The sequence below is a fragment of the Patagioenas fasciata genome, chromosome 1 (assembly GCF_037038585.1).
Source record: "Patagioenas fasciata isolate bPatFas1 chromosome 1, bPatFas1.hap1, whole genome shotgun sequence".
Lineage (NCBI taxonomy): Eukaryota > Metazoa > Chordata > Aves > Columbiformes > Columbidae > Patagioenas > Patagioenas fasciata.
Genome location: NC_092520.1, coordinates 128,248,672 through 128,261,732, shown reverse-complemented (window position 1 = coordinate 128,261,732; position 13,061 = coordinate 128,248,672). Strand labels below are relative to the sequence as shown.

The 13,061-nt window shown below is 45.8% G+C and overlaps 1 protein-coding gene and 1 long non-coding RNA gene across 2 annotated transcripts; one reads left to right on the top strand and one right to left on the bottom strand.

Annotated features, from left to right (window-relative positions):
* Positions 1 to 1,922: 1,922 nt before the first annotated feature.
* TAPBPL (TAP binding protein like) lies at positions 1,923 to 8,661 on the bottom strand. Its single transcript, XM_065851164.2, has 7 exons — positions 8,534 to 8,661; positions 7,972 to 8,220; positions 6,402 to 6,680; positions 5,607 to 5,948; positions 5,101 to 5,421; positions 4,286 to 4,375; positions 1,923 to 4,042 (listed from the first exon to the last, which is right to left on the bottom strand). The coding sequence occupies exons 1-7, from the start codon at positions 8,655 to 8,657 to the stop codon at positions 4,002 to 4,004; spliced, it is 1,446 nt and encodes a 481-aa protein (XP_065707236.2). The 5' UTR covers positions 8,658 to 8,661; the 3' UTR covers positions 1,923 to 4,001.
* A 55-nt stretch (positions 8,662 to 8,716) lies between these two features.
* Positions 8,717 to 11,753, top strand: LOC139829070 (uncharacterized). The gene is made up of 2 exons (XR_011741286.1): positions 8,717 to 8,844; positions 9,269 to 11,753. It is a non-coding gene; the product is annotated as an uncharacterized lncRNA (long non-coding RNA).
* The last annotated feature ends 1,308 nt before the right edge of the window (positions 11,754 to 13,061 follow it).

The window sequence follows — 13,061 nt, the reverse complement described above, 5'->3', positions numbered from 1 at the left end:
TGTCTGTCATGCCTGGTGGGCTACAGGAGGAGTTTAGCTCTGAAGTGCATTAGGCACTTCACTGTCTCTTCTAGTTAGTGCATATTCTCTTTGAGGCACAGGTTGGCTGAGCTTCAGCTAGGTTCATAAAGTGCATCTAAACCAATGTAGTTGGACTGCTGGATCTCTTTTGCTAGCTTAAACTGAATGAGCAGAGGCATAATAAAGTAAAGGGAACCTATGTGGAAAAGGCAATCTTGAGCTTGGCTTTGTTGTTTGCAATGACTGCTCTTTCAATACCACTTCAGAAGTTTTGGCTTGTCCATATTCACAATGCAGCCACAGACGCTTCCTAAGTGATCTTGAGTCAAGTGCAAATAACTTAATCTTATGTTTTGCAGGTTGACAAAATCCATATCAAATTTCATGTCATATATCAAATAATTATCCTAAAGAACTTGTTTAAAATACCTACATTTAGTATTTATTTATAGAGAGCATATTTATTTATAGAGCATGCCTTATAAAGGCTTGGTCTGCCTAGCAGCTAATCAGAGATAACCAATTCCTGCTTCTCAATTCACATGGCCAGCCATCAAAGCCATGTGGCACTTGGCCATGGCACATTCGACCTTGGAAGGTAGTCTGGCTCTCTCCCAGAGATGCAGAACTTATAATATTATTTATATATGTATTTATAATGCAATCAGGTTTATCTCTGATGAACTTCCAGTTTCTTAGTGATATTTCTGTAATAAGTGGCTTCTATTTAAAATATAAGGAAGATTGTTGTTAAACACAACATCACTTTGTTTATCAGTAAGTATTACTTTTTCTACTTTAGGTTATTTTATATGCTTTACTTGTTCTCATGGTTTAAATTCAGTTTGAGACCTGCAGAGACATAGTAAATGTGGACTCCTCATAGCAGCTCTAGTGGGGAGCATCAGTGAGCAGGTAGACAAAATCAAGTGCCACGGTGTATTTCTCCTCACGAGGAATATGGTCACTCCTGATTTATTTCTTGCATCTCCTCCTTATTATTTTCTTTTGTTTTATTTTCCTTTATGTTGATTTATGGGCCAAAAAGACAGACAAACCACCAGTTCTCACTTCACATGTAACACAGGCCTTGGAATTTTACCCTTTTAACTGATGCCGTTAACTTAAAAAAAAATAAAATTCTTGAATGACAGCTTGAGAAAACTAAATTTATTTGAAGACCTTGAGAGATAGTCTACCATTTTTATTCACAGATGTCTAGGACAATCATCATTGACTACATGATGTCATTCTTCTCTGAACATGCCTAAATATAACTTGCAGCTGTTGGTTCTCACTGTGTGTTTCTCTGCAGGTTGCAGTACTCCGTATTTTCTGTGGTGTAATTGAGAGATAGTGGTTTAGTGAGACCAGAGTAATGTACCAAAGTGCTCCCTGTAAGGTGCTTTCTGACCTTCCTAATTGGTCCTGTCATTTTGCTCTGGGCCGCTTTCAACATGTTAAAAACCCACGTGGGCTCCTGCACTGCTGATGGGTGTTGCAGCTTCAGGCTTTGCTGGGCTTCCAATTTGGGTGGTGGCAGTCACGGGTGACAGTGACTACTCCAGTTGTCGCCAATGATGTTCCTGCTCTTGGCAGCTTGCCCATCCTCCCTGGCTGCACAGGAGCCACTATCACACACCCACCAGTTATCTGGGGGTGTCTTTGAATACAGCAGGCACTATGAAGAGTTCTGTGAGTCCTGCTCCAGAGTAGCAGCCTGTGGGAGTGAGGAGACCAGTATTGACACCCACGGTCCCTTGGAGCTGCCCTTCCCGAGTCCCAGCTGGTTTCCCCCTCTGTGTGGGGCTCAGCCACCCTGTTCACTGGCCATGGAGCCACACAGTGGGCTGGACCCCCCAGAGCGGCATGGGGAGGTGCACAGACAGAGAGGACAACCCTTGGAACTAAAAATACTCATTTATTGGTGACGCATCAGAAATTAAAGAGGAATTGATACAAGCAAAAACTGCTTCCACCAGCAGTTACATTCTGTCTGTAGTCACTCACAAGTCAGGAAACTGATAGGGATTCGTAGATCAACAGCATTGACACAGCGTGGTGGTCCGGTGCCTGAGGAGACTCCACGGACATTACTGAGCATCTTATCTTGTCTGAGTATGTTCAGCTGGCCAGGTGACTCATGTTGATCTGGAAGACTCCCTCCACTTTAGCTACTGATCTTGCCATTTGGAAATTTTATCAAAAATATTTTTTTTACAATTGTATTTCCTGATGCAAATATTAAGCAGCACAGTTCCTGCAGAGAGGCACACGCTTTCAGCAGTGATTGCTGTTTCTTTTATGGACAATGACTATTTGCCATTCGTCTGTTAGCTCACAATTATCCTTATAATGCAAATTATGATGCATACATGCACTATTATTTTTTTGTTCAGAATTTACAAATTTATTGGTTTGTTAAATCTGTACCAGTGTTTTTATCAACCAAATGTATTATTTCATTGAATAATGACATCAAGTTTGTTTCTCACATTTTTTTTTAAACATACTAAATTATTGATGTTATTTTCATTGTTGAAGCCTTTGTTAGCTGGCTTGTAGTAACTTCACACTCTTGTACCTATTATTATTACTACACAACCATCTAACAGTCGTTGATGTCATCTCACATTCTTTCTGTGAACACAGGCACAACACGCTTTTCCAAGATCTTGCGATATCTCTAATATGCCAGAATTTTTAAAAACCTAGCTCTATTGGGCCAGGTGTCTCCTCAGTCAAATCTTTTATGATTCTGAGATGCAAATTTTCTTGGCTACTGATCCAAAAATACACTTAACAGATGCTGTTAAAACCCTCCTTAGTTCACAAATAGAAAGTCGTTTACCATCCTCATGTAGTACGAATACACAATGCTGTTTCCTTTCATTTACAACCAATCATCTTTTCTGTATCAAAAAGCTTCCATGAAAAATAATCTCTGTCAACTGTTTGACTTACATCCACACAGTAAGAGCCTAGGCCATTGCTAGAATTTATTTGTTTTCAACGTATTTTGAAAAAATACCTTCCAAGTGCCGTTAGCACTTGCAGCAATCCAGTTTTTCCAGATTATTTTGAACACTCCTTATCACCTTGTATGCTTCATAAATTCTCACTTTTATTATGTGCCATATACCGCCTTTCCATCCACACCTTCCTTCTGCGTTTTTTCCCCTTGTTGGTTATATACAAAATTTCTATGTGTTACTTTCAAATTCCCTGTTAGGCAGGAAAAGCATTTAATCAAGCCCATCTTTTTTTTTTTTTTTTTTTTTTTTTGCAGCTACAGAACTGCAGATTTTCTCCATCTTGGAAGCTTCTAGAAGTGAAATTTCTATTAAAAATATTATTGTAACTTTCTCCTGGAGAGTCATATTTTTCTGCTTGTTTGGTTTGTGATCAGTTTAACTCATAACTTCCTTTGTTTGAGGATTTACCATTTTGAAGTCCCAATTTTGCCTACATATTTGCCCAACATCACAGGTAAAACACATACACACACACATAAATATCTTAAACATCTGCCTCTTAGGCACTAACCAAATGTATCCATATACAGGTACAGATATATATTTACATATATGTGTAAATGTTGCATACCTATTTACAACATGTACACATACATGTATCTGTATACACACATACATATACACAGTCACACAAATACTCATCTATATACAATTTAATTTTCCCTGAAACCAGAGAAGAGGCATTTCTAGAAAGGTATGTGGGTTAGCTGTAATCCAGCATCCCAGCAAAGAGCTGAGGTGATGGATGTTGCCCTCCCAAGATGAAGACGTTTTCCTGTGAGTCCACCTCTGATCAGTCACTCATTTCCTCCACCAAGGGCAGCCCTACCCCTCCCATACTGACCAATAGTTCTGTCAATATTTGGACAGGGTTGGCTCTCCGGAACAGGATTTGTCAAGGGATGGGAGACAAAGGACTGCAGGTGAGTGACATAAGGGTTTCCTCTATTCTGAAGCCCTTGAAAGTTGCTCAGACTCTGGTTTAGCTGAAAAGGAGAGGAAAAAAAAAAAAAAAAGAAGATGCAGGAAGACCAAAGCAGTGCAAAGCATCGCCTCATGCTGCCTTCCACCAGAAATGAGTCTCCAGCTCATCTGCTCCCCACCCCTCCCTCCAGGATTCTGGGATATCCTGACCCCCACCTCTCCTGAGCAGGGGTGCAGGGCAGAGAGAGATGCTCCTTGCTGCCTCTTGCCCACCGGGCAAGTGGCTCAGCATTTTAAACTCCTACCTGCTCTTCTCCCGAGCACAATGAAGAGGACAACGATGAAAATGATGGTAGCGATGAAACTCCCCAGCAGTCCTTCTGATTCCGTTTGCTCTGCAGAGGAAGAGGAGGATCAGTGATCTGAGGTTGGCTGGAGCAGCTGAACAGCCAGTGACTTGTCCAAGTTAAATGAAGTTCCCCAGCAACTGACTGTGCACAAGCTCTTGTCAGGTACACCGATGTGACAAGACACACAGGAGCTAAAGCCACACAGACCCAGGGCCAGTTATACTGGCTGAACTGATGTGTTGTAATTTGTTAAATCACAGTATTGCTTGCTTTTCCCTGCTGAGTCAGGAGGAGACACATGAGCAATCTCCCATCAGCAGGGAGAGTGAGAACCCCAAGCTCCAATGGGAGGGAAGGGTTTTTTGCTATAGTTCCTGAGCAGCATCGGTTTTCAGTTGAACATCAAGTCCAGCTCAGCATCTAATTCCCTGAGCATGGCTGTTTTCTTGTGCCTGTCTGGCAGAGTACAGCCCACATACTACAACCTTTTGCTCTGTTGCTCCTCTTTTGGTCATAAAATCTCTTTTCCCCTGAATAAAATGAGATATTTGCTGCCCAAAAGGTTCAGGGAGTGAAATAAAAGCTGAGGAAATGAAAGGGAAAGGGAAGAGCAGGATGGAGAGGATAGGTATAAGAGGACACCAGAAGGAAAGCAGGGGGAAACAGGCAGGTGTGGTGTGTCTCAGAGGTTTTGATCTCTGCGGTAGGTGGATGAGGTGGGAGGAAGTCCAGGCAGGATGAAGAACTTGCTCCTCTGCTCCAACATTTACCTGGTGCCTTAAGATGAGCACTCACAGAGATGGGCTTTTCCAGGGCCATGTGTGAAACACGGCAGCTGTAGGTGGCTGGTGCCTGTGCTGTGGCTGAGCTGATGCTGAGGTAGGAGGTGATGCTGTAGGTGCCATCTCGGCTTTGCCGGTGGCTGGAGAAACGTGCGTTTGAGAGACGAATTTTTGCTTTCTTAGGAGTCTTCTGTGTCCAGCTCACCGAGACATCCAGGGGGTAATAGCCAGCAATGTTGCAGGTCAGAGTAGTAGTCTCACCTCTCTCAAAAGACACCACTTCTGGAATCAAATGAACTCTTGGAGGCTCTGGAGGAGATAAACAGGCAACTGACTTACTGTTAGCAGAGTACAAAAGTTGCCATGCACAAGGGGCAGAAGACAAGCTCCCTGCTATGATGAGTGTTGGGAGCAATGTGTTAAAGGTGCAGGGCAAAGCTTCAGTGCTTAGGGACATAGGACTCCTGTTGCCCCAAGGCATTTGCCTTCCTCACCAGCCACTTGAAGATGGATGTTGTGCTGGACCTTGTGCAGTGGGGTGGACACCAAACAGATGTACGTCCCTTCATCTCCCACGCTCACTTCTTGCAGGCTAAGCGATGCGTCTCCATTCCCCAGCAGCTCTGCCACATCCACATGGACTTTTGGCTGTGCTGCTGAGCCTATGCTCTCCACTTCATACCAGAAAAGTCTACGGCCACTTCCTCGGTGCTGCCTCCTCCACTCCAGGGAAGACAATGTGAAGCTGGGAGCCAAGGCAAAGTGGCAGTCGAGGGTGACTGAGCTGCCAAGACGTGCGCGCAGGGAAGTGTTGCGTGATGATGACTGGAACTCAACTAGAAACAGAAAGGTCACAGGCAAGCAGAGAGTTAACAGATGTGGTTTAAGAGGCATCCTTGGGTGGGAAGGGCTGGTGGAAGGGCTGGCAGTGAGCTCCCCACCCAGAGGAGGAGGAGGCACTGGCATCCTATGTGGTGCTCCAGGGGCCATGTGGACTGAAGAGCTGGAGGAAGACACTCTGGTGGGGTTAGCATGGCAGGGAGACAGGCAAACACCAAGTGCACATCACAGACTTGAAGGTGCTTGTCATCCTCAGAGGTTGGGGCATGGGAAACCCTGACAGAAGCCAGGGTGGGGGGCAATCTGCACAATGCCTCTTTCCCTAGGCACCTAGTCCAAGCAGCCCTCAGGTTCTGCTGGCAGGGGTGGTTATGGGACTCTTGGGGAGGCAGGCTCCCCTCCCATCATGTCCCTCAGTGCTGTGGGGGCACCCTGGGCAACCTGGTCACCTGTGGTCAGCAATGTCCCCTCCTTGGTCATAGGAATCCTCAGCTTTGGGTGCAGTGTTGCATGGTGCTCCTCTTCCTGGCTGCTGCAGTGTGGTCCTTTGAGCACGAGGACGATACTGATCCCGCTGGAGAGCCGCAGAGTTGCGATGAACCAGGAGGTCTGGCAGGGCCCCTCGACAGCCTGCTGGGGGCTGTACGGGGAGATCTCACAGTTCACCTCCTCCCCCTCACAGTCTGTGTGCAGCAGGGACTCTGCATGTGGGATGGATACTGACTGGGCTGTGAGGACAGAGGAAGAGCTTTAGCCTTCTGAATCCAAAAGGGGAAAGAAAAAGCAAGCTGATGAGATACATTATTTTGAAGGGCCAGCATGCACTGTTGGGGCCAGTCAAAGCCCAGAAATACCAGGCTAGGCTTAACAGATGAAGGCCCGCAAAGAATATGAGAGGTCTGTTGTGACTTTCTTACATCCCTCAGTCTGTTGATTGTATTTTATCCTGCCAAATTGCACAGAGTTCTCTCTGGGCAAAGGAAGCTGTTAGGATAGGAGAATAAACAGAACAGATTCCCTCTAACTAGCTCAAGAAAGCAAGCAGTGTATGTGATATGCCAGTAAAGACCAGCAATGTTTATCCTTTTTCAGCCTTAATAAAGAAACAAAGGGGACACTGAAGAATCCCAGGTAAGGAAAGAGAGGGTGGCAGGAAGGCAGGAGTGGCTGGATGTAGAGACACACTGTATTTGTGCCTTTGATCATAGCATGGGCTTAAGCAGAGGCACAAGCATCCTAGTGATCTATTACACATGCTTTCCATGGAAATAAACTCCGTGTCTGCAATGCCTGACAGTAGCCTGGCTGTCGTGTGCTTGATCTCACTCATGCCCAGCCCATCCACACCACCTGAAGGACAGCATGGACCCATGACAATGGATCCTGCTGGACCGCCAGCTTCCTCTCTGAAAAATTCTCTGAGCTTCAAATAAGCTTGTAGCGAAGCCCATGCTTGCAGATAGGCACTGTAGGCAGCAAACAAGACCACAGTGAAATACAGGCTCACACCTTTGCTTGACCCTGTTTATAAAGCTACATGCACAGCAAGAGGAACAGAGACTGGACTGCAGATCTGCACCCATGAGTGAAGTAAGGAGAGCCAAGTCACACAGAGCCAGCCTTCTGAGCAGGACAGCTCTGCTTCATGTCCACTTACTGCCATGATTCCTGCTAGCAAAAAATATCCTCATGGCTAAAGATGTGAACACTTTTTATGAGTGCCGTAATACTGTAGAGTGGAATAATTCCTCAGTTGGTTTTGGCAATGTATTTCCCAAGAGAAAGGCAATCTAGGATAGCCCTAGTACAAAGGAGGTACCTCAATAGGGATTTCTAATATCTTCCACAAACTTCCTTTCTTAAAGTCCAAATTGATGAATTCAGGGAACCATGCACGTAACTCTAGTGGCCATTCAAAAATTGTTTAAACTCAGTCAAAGAAAACTCTTGCAGAAGCTCAGTATAGGAAAGCAGCCAAAACCCCAGCGGCAGCTCTCCCACCCCAGCTCTCCCACTCACCTGAGGCTTCAAAGACAACGGGAGAAGAGGAGTCAGGTTTTTTCTGTGGGGCTTTGTACTCCGTGACATCATCCAAGTTCCCGTCATCTCTGACGCTGACACTCCTCAGCACGAGGGTGGCAGGATGCTTGGAGGATGAGCCCCCAGAGGCACGCGGCGAGCCCCCCGCATTTTCCCCCAGGTAGGAGCAGCCCAGGATGATATCCACCCTGCGAAATGGAGGCGCTGGTGTGGGAGCCTGCGCTGGTCCTTTAGGGAGAGAAAAGAACGGGCTGAATGCATGAACCCCATTGCAAACACAGAAGAGTGTATGAGCTTTCCTGTGATAGGGGATAAATAATGGGGAGGCTGGGGGCTGGCTGCCGCTTTGGGGTTGTCCTCCCAGCCCTGCTGGCAGCCTGGCCCTGCACCACCCTCCCCTGGCAACAGCAGTGACCTTCAGAAAGACCCGCGTTTGCACTGTGCCGATGAAGTGGTGAGGTGGGGCAGGGGGTGATCGCAGGAGGAGCTCCGGCCGCCGCCCCGGCCGCCGCCCCGGCCCTCCCCCTGGTCCGCCGCTCACCCGCCGCCAGGGACCGCAGAACCGCGCAGAGCAGCAGCGCCCCGCGCAGCGCCACGGCCCCGCCGAGATGCGGGTGCCCCCGGCCACCCAGGGCCCCGCGCAGCAGCCGCAGCCCCCCGGCCATCCTGCCCCTCAGCGCCGCGGCCTGCCCGGCCTCCTCCAAGCCCTGGAACCCCGGCGGAAGTGAACCCGACTGTCGCCCTGCGCTTCGTTTCGCTTTCGCGCTAGCAAAGCACAAGGGCAAAAAAACCCCCTCGACCGTTAAAGCGTTAACTCTTGCTCTGCCACTCATAGGAGACGTGAGGAAGCGGGTAAGTGGGGTGCGATCAGCTGGCATCAAGGGACATCGCCAAACCTGCGGCTGAGCTGCTTCTGCCAGGTCTTTTTAAAGGTCAATATTTTATCAGCCTTTCTCACTGCGCTTCTGTGTGCGAACTCATCTCCACCAGACCTGCTCAGCAGCCTCTGAAAGCAGTCATATCTCTGTTCACTTGCTTTTCAGATGACTTTATCTTCGTGAGAGACTTGGAGGTTGCAGCTTATTTTTTTTTTTCCCCTGCGGATTCTTCTTTAACTACACAGGAGCCAGTTTTGCTCTGCAGTAGCATGGCCGAGCCCCCCAAGCCCGGCAGCATGTGGTGCCACCACTAGCTGCCAAGTCAGCCCCGACTCCAGGGGAGGAAATGGGTGAGCTCTGATGGTATTTTAACTACTGCCTTTTTCCTTGTCTTTCAGACACACAGAGAGAAAATGGCTGCTTCTGTGCTGGTCTGTTCTTCACAGCTTTGCCAGCCCTGCAATACGACAACTTAGCCTTGCTGTGGCCTGCTATGATCGTGTATGCACACTTGCAGGAAGCCGCCATAACCCCCAGCTCCAGCTCTTCCAGTAGAACTTCCTGATACCCAGCGCAAGAAGCACCGTGTGCTCGCCGGATACAGGTTCTTGATGCATCCAAATTGCATCCTCACTCACCACTGCAGTCCTTCTTGGAAAAGCCTCACAAGGAATAGCAACTGAGCTGTCAAATGTGGCCACCTGCTCTGAGTATCTCTCCCACTGCCTCACTGAGGTCATATCACACACCTACAACCACACTCTGTGAGTCCCTGCATCCCACTTCAATCTGAGGTGCACTCATCTCCACTCCCATGGCCCTACATGTTATTATATGGCATTATCAGTGCTCTCAGAGGGCACCCACATATTCCTATGAACCAATGATGCAGAGCACATTTGTCTGTGCAGCTCCTTCACCTGCTTGCTCAGGCAAGGCTCCTTTCTTTGATATTTTTTGTACCTGCTCCAGTGGAGCCAAAACTCCATTTCAGCAGATTTCCCCATTATCTTTTTTATGCAGAGGAGCTGGGGGAGGTCTGCAGCCTATGCTGTGGCTGTGAAATGAGTTGTGAGTTACTGTCTGTGAAGGGGCTCCAACACAGCATATCATAGAATCATAGAATCACTGTAGAATCATAGAATAGTTTGGGTTGGAAGGGACCTTCAAAGGTCATCGAGTCCAACCCTCCTTCAGTTAACAGGGACATCTTCAACTAGGTCATGTTGCAGTTGTGGCAGACTTTGTTTTGCAGAGTAGCAAGTCACTCTTGAGTATTCTTCATAATCAAATCTCTTCCCTTCCATTCTCCAGGGCTACAATCCATTGCATGCTGGATCAGCCTGGATAAAAGGAACAGCTTTAGTAAAAAAATATTCAACTTACTAGGCCAGTTAGTAAGTATAATTTTACTGTGTAGGTATCATGTTCAAGAGAGCCATTCAGTGATGCTGCAACTGCTGGGAGAGGCCCGTGTATCTGTTTTCGTACACAGGGAGATGAAAACCAGTTAAATAAGTACGTGATGACAGATAAGGAGGTATCGATGGGCAGAGGCCTAGACACAAAGGGAAAGAATATACTAATTGTGATGAGAGAAGCTGCAGCAAACAATACAGGTAGTGCGGCAAAGTGGGTGAGGCCAGGGAAGCAGATCCTCGTGTACTACGGGGAATCAGAAAAGTCATTGTGGGAGGGGATGTCCAGAGCTCTCTGAACCAACCTCTGGCTCAATCAGGTCACCATGGTTTTGTCCAATCAAGTCTGGAAACCCTCCAGGGGTGGAGATACTGCCACCTTTCTGGGTACCTGTTATAGTGCTGCATTACCTTTCTGGTAAAAAAGTGATTCCTGAAGTTCAGCCTGAACTTGCCAAGCTTCAGTTTGCCATTGCCCCTTGTTATATCACTTGCTGCTGTTGAGAAGACTTTGGATCCATTGTCTTTGTAACTACCTTCCAGATATTGGTAGGAAGTAATTATGAGCAACTAATTTGTGGTGTAAACTAGCTATCATGAAAGTAACAGAAATATGGTAGAGGAACAGTCATTCCTGGTATTAAAACATTCTGCTGTTCAGGACTGATAGAAAGGCAGATAAAAATAGTGCATTAGCATCACATGGATGATGTTATAGGTTGTTTAGATGAAACTCAGAAAGTTAGAAGAGGCTTTTCTCTTGTGCAGCTCCGAGTCAGCTGTGAACCACTCAAGTTCATAACTGGGTGTGTAGGGAGAGAGCTAATATTAAAAGAGAGAAATCCTGGTAAGAATATGCTGCCATGTATATGACAGATGACAAATTCCTTCCTAAAACCATCACTGAACCTACAAAAGATTAATTAGTTGTAAATAGAAATTAAGTCATAGATCAGGGGGTCATAAAAATAAATTTGGAGTGTGTGATCATAATTTCCTTATATATAAATCAGGTGGGAAGCTAAATAAGAATAGGCCTGTACTGTACATGCAGGTTTTGTTTCAAAATAAATTTAAACCCAAGGAATTAAGAAGATTATTTATTGTGGACTGTAGTGGTAAGGAAACTAGACGTGAAAGATGCCCAGAATTTCTGAGAGAGATGCACAGTGTCTGTAGAACTTGCACCCCAAGTAAAGAAGCAAAAATCTCTCTGTAGCTACCTGGATGAACAGCCACAAGGTCGCAAGTAAGAAGAGACGTTGGCAAAGAAAACTCTTCTTCAAATGTTTGTAGATATGTAATGTAAATCTGTAAAATGTATTTTTAAAAGAAGAGAAAGTCTTTCATATAAGTAAATAACTGAACCAGGAAGGAGAAAGTGGCTATGCAAAGAGAATGAAGTAAAAAATAAAAATATTTGTTAAAACTAAATAAATGTAAAAAATAAATACAAGTAATAGTTTTCAACCTGGTCAATTATAATGAAGAGTGGAGCAGAGAAAAGGAGTGTAATGAATATGAGGGTACAGGAACTGATTTGAAAGCAAAGTAAACATTAATGTAATGAAACTAAGAAAACAAGCTAAGACTTTGAATTTTGCTGGATTTTTAAAATCTGTAATAATTTTTATTCTTAAGAGAGCAATGAAGAGTTACAGAGTTTTGCAAAACAACAAACACTACTCAGATAAACTTCACCTTATCTGTGCTCACTTGGTTTTTGGAGTTGGAGGCCCAGCAAGTAATTTCTTCCTCCAACCCAGACTTATGATATATGTCAGTAGGTGACCTACCCTTTCAGCCCTCAATGTCATCTGCCCTATGTTACTGTTATAACACTGGTTTGGAATTTCCAGCTCCTTCCTCAAGGAGAAACATGTATCCAGAATGTCTTGTTGGCGGCAAATTATGAGTGTACAGGAACGTAAAAATCAGTGACTCTGTGATTTTATTGCGGGCTCTCAGCTCATGTTTCAACAATCCACTGGCTGAATACTCTAACCCAGAACCAAGGCTGTGCCACAGAGCGAGGTCCACTGTATAAATTACAATTCAAAACAGATTTTAGATTTCACTGCGTTCTTCAGGCTCATCCAAATATCTTCCTTTGTCCATAGAAACCAGGTAAAATAAACTCTCCATTCTCCTCAGGTCTCTGTTCTCCTAAACATCACTCCTGTGCTAGTGTCTGTTGAACCGAACCGTTTCCTCCTAAAACATTTACAGCTGCATCACCTCTTCCACATCCCACTGCCCCATCATCCATGTGTCCTTTTTCCCCACTTGCCTCTCCTCATGATGCCTGCAATCAAGCAGGTCTCCTCTGTCCACACCCACTACCTTTCCTTTTGTGCATCTTTGTGCTCTCTTGTCCTCAGCCTTTTTGGCCTGCCCTGACCTCTCTGATTTCTACGATGCCATCATTTCTGTTCCTGTTCTTTCAGTAAGAGGAAACACTGCAAAACACATCAGCCTGGAGTGTGTGGAGTGTTGCTCTTGCCCTCACAAGGCATGTAGGCAGAACGAATGGGATCAAAGCCATGGAGGTCCGGAGTGTGTGATCTCGACCAACAGCAGCCTAAGCGCTCTGCTGGACTTAGGTCCTTTTTTTCCAGTTCAGACACTGCCACAGCAAAAGAACTGTTTTGAGAAACACCAGATGCCCTGTTCCTTCTAATCAAATCCCTCAAGCTGAAATTCAGGAACTGTTCTGGCTACCAAGTCCTGTTCAGAAGCCTAACTTTCTAACGGGAAAGTTTCCTTACTTAGC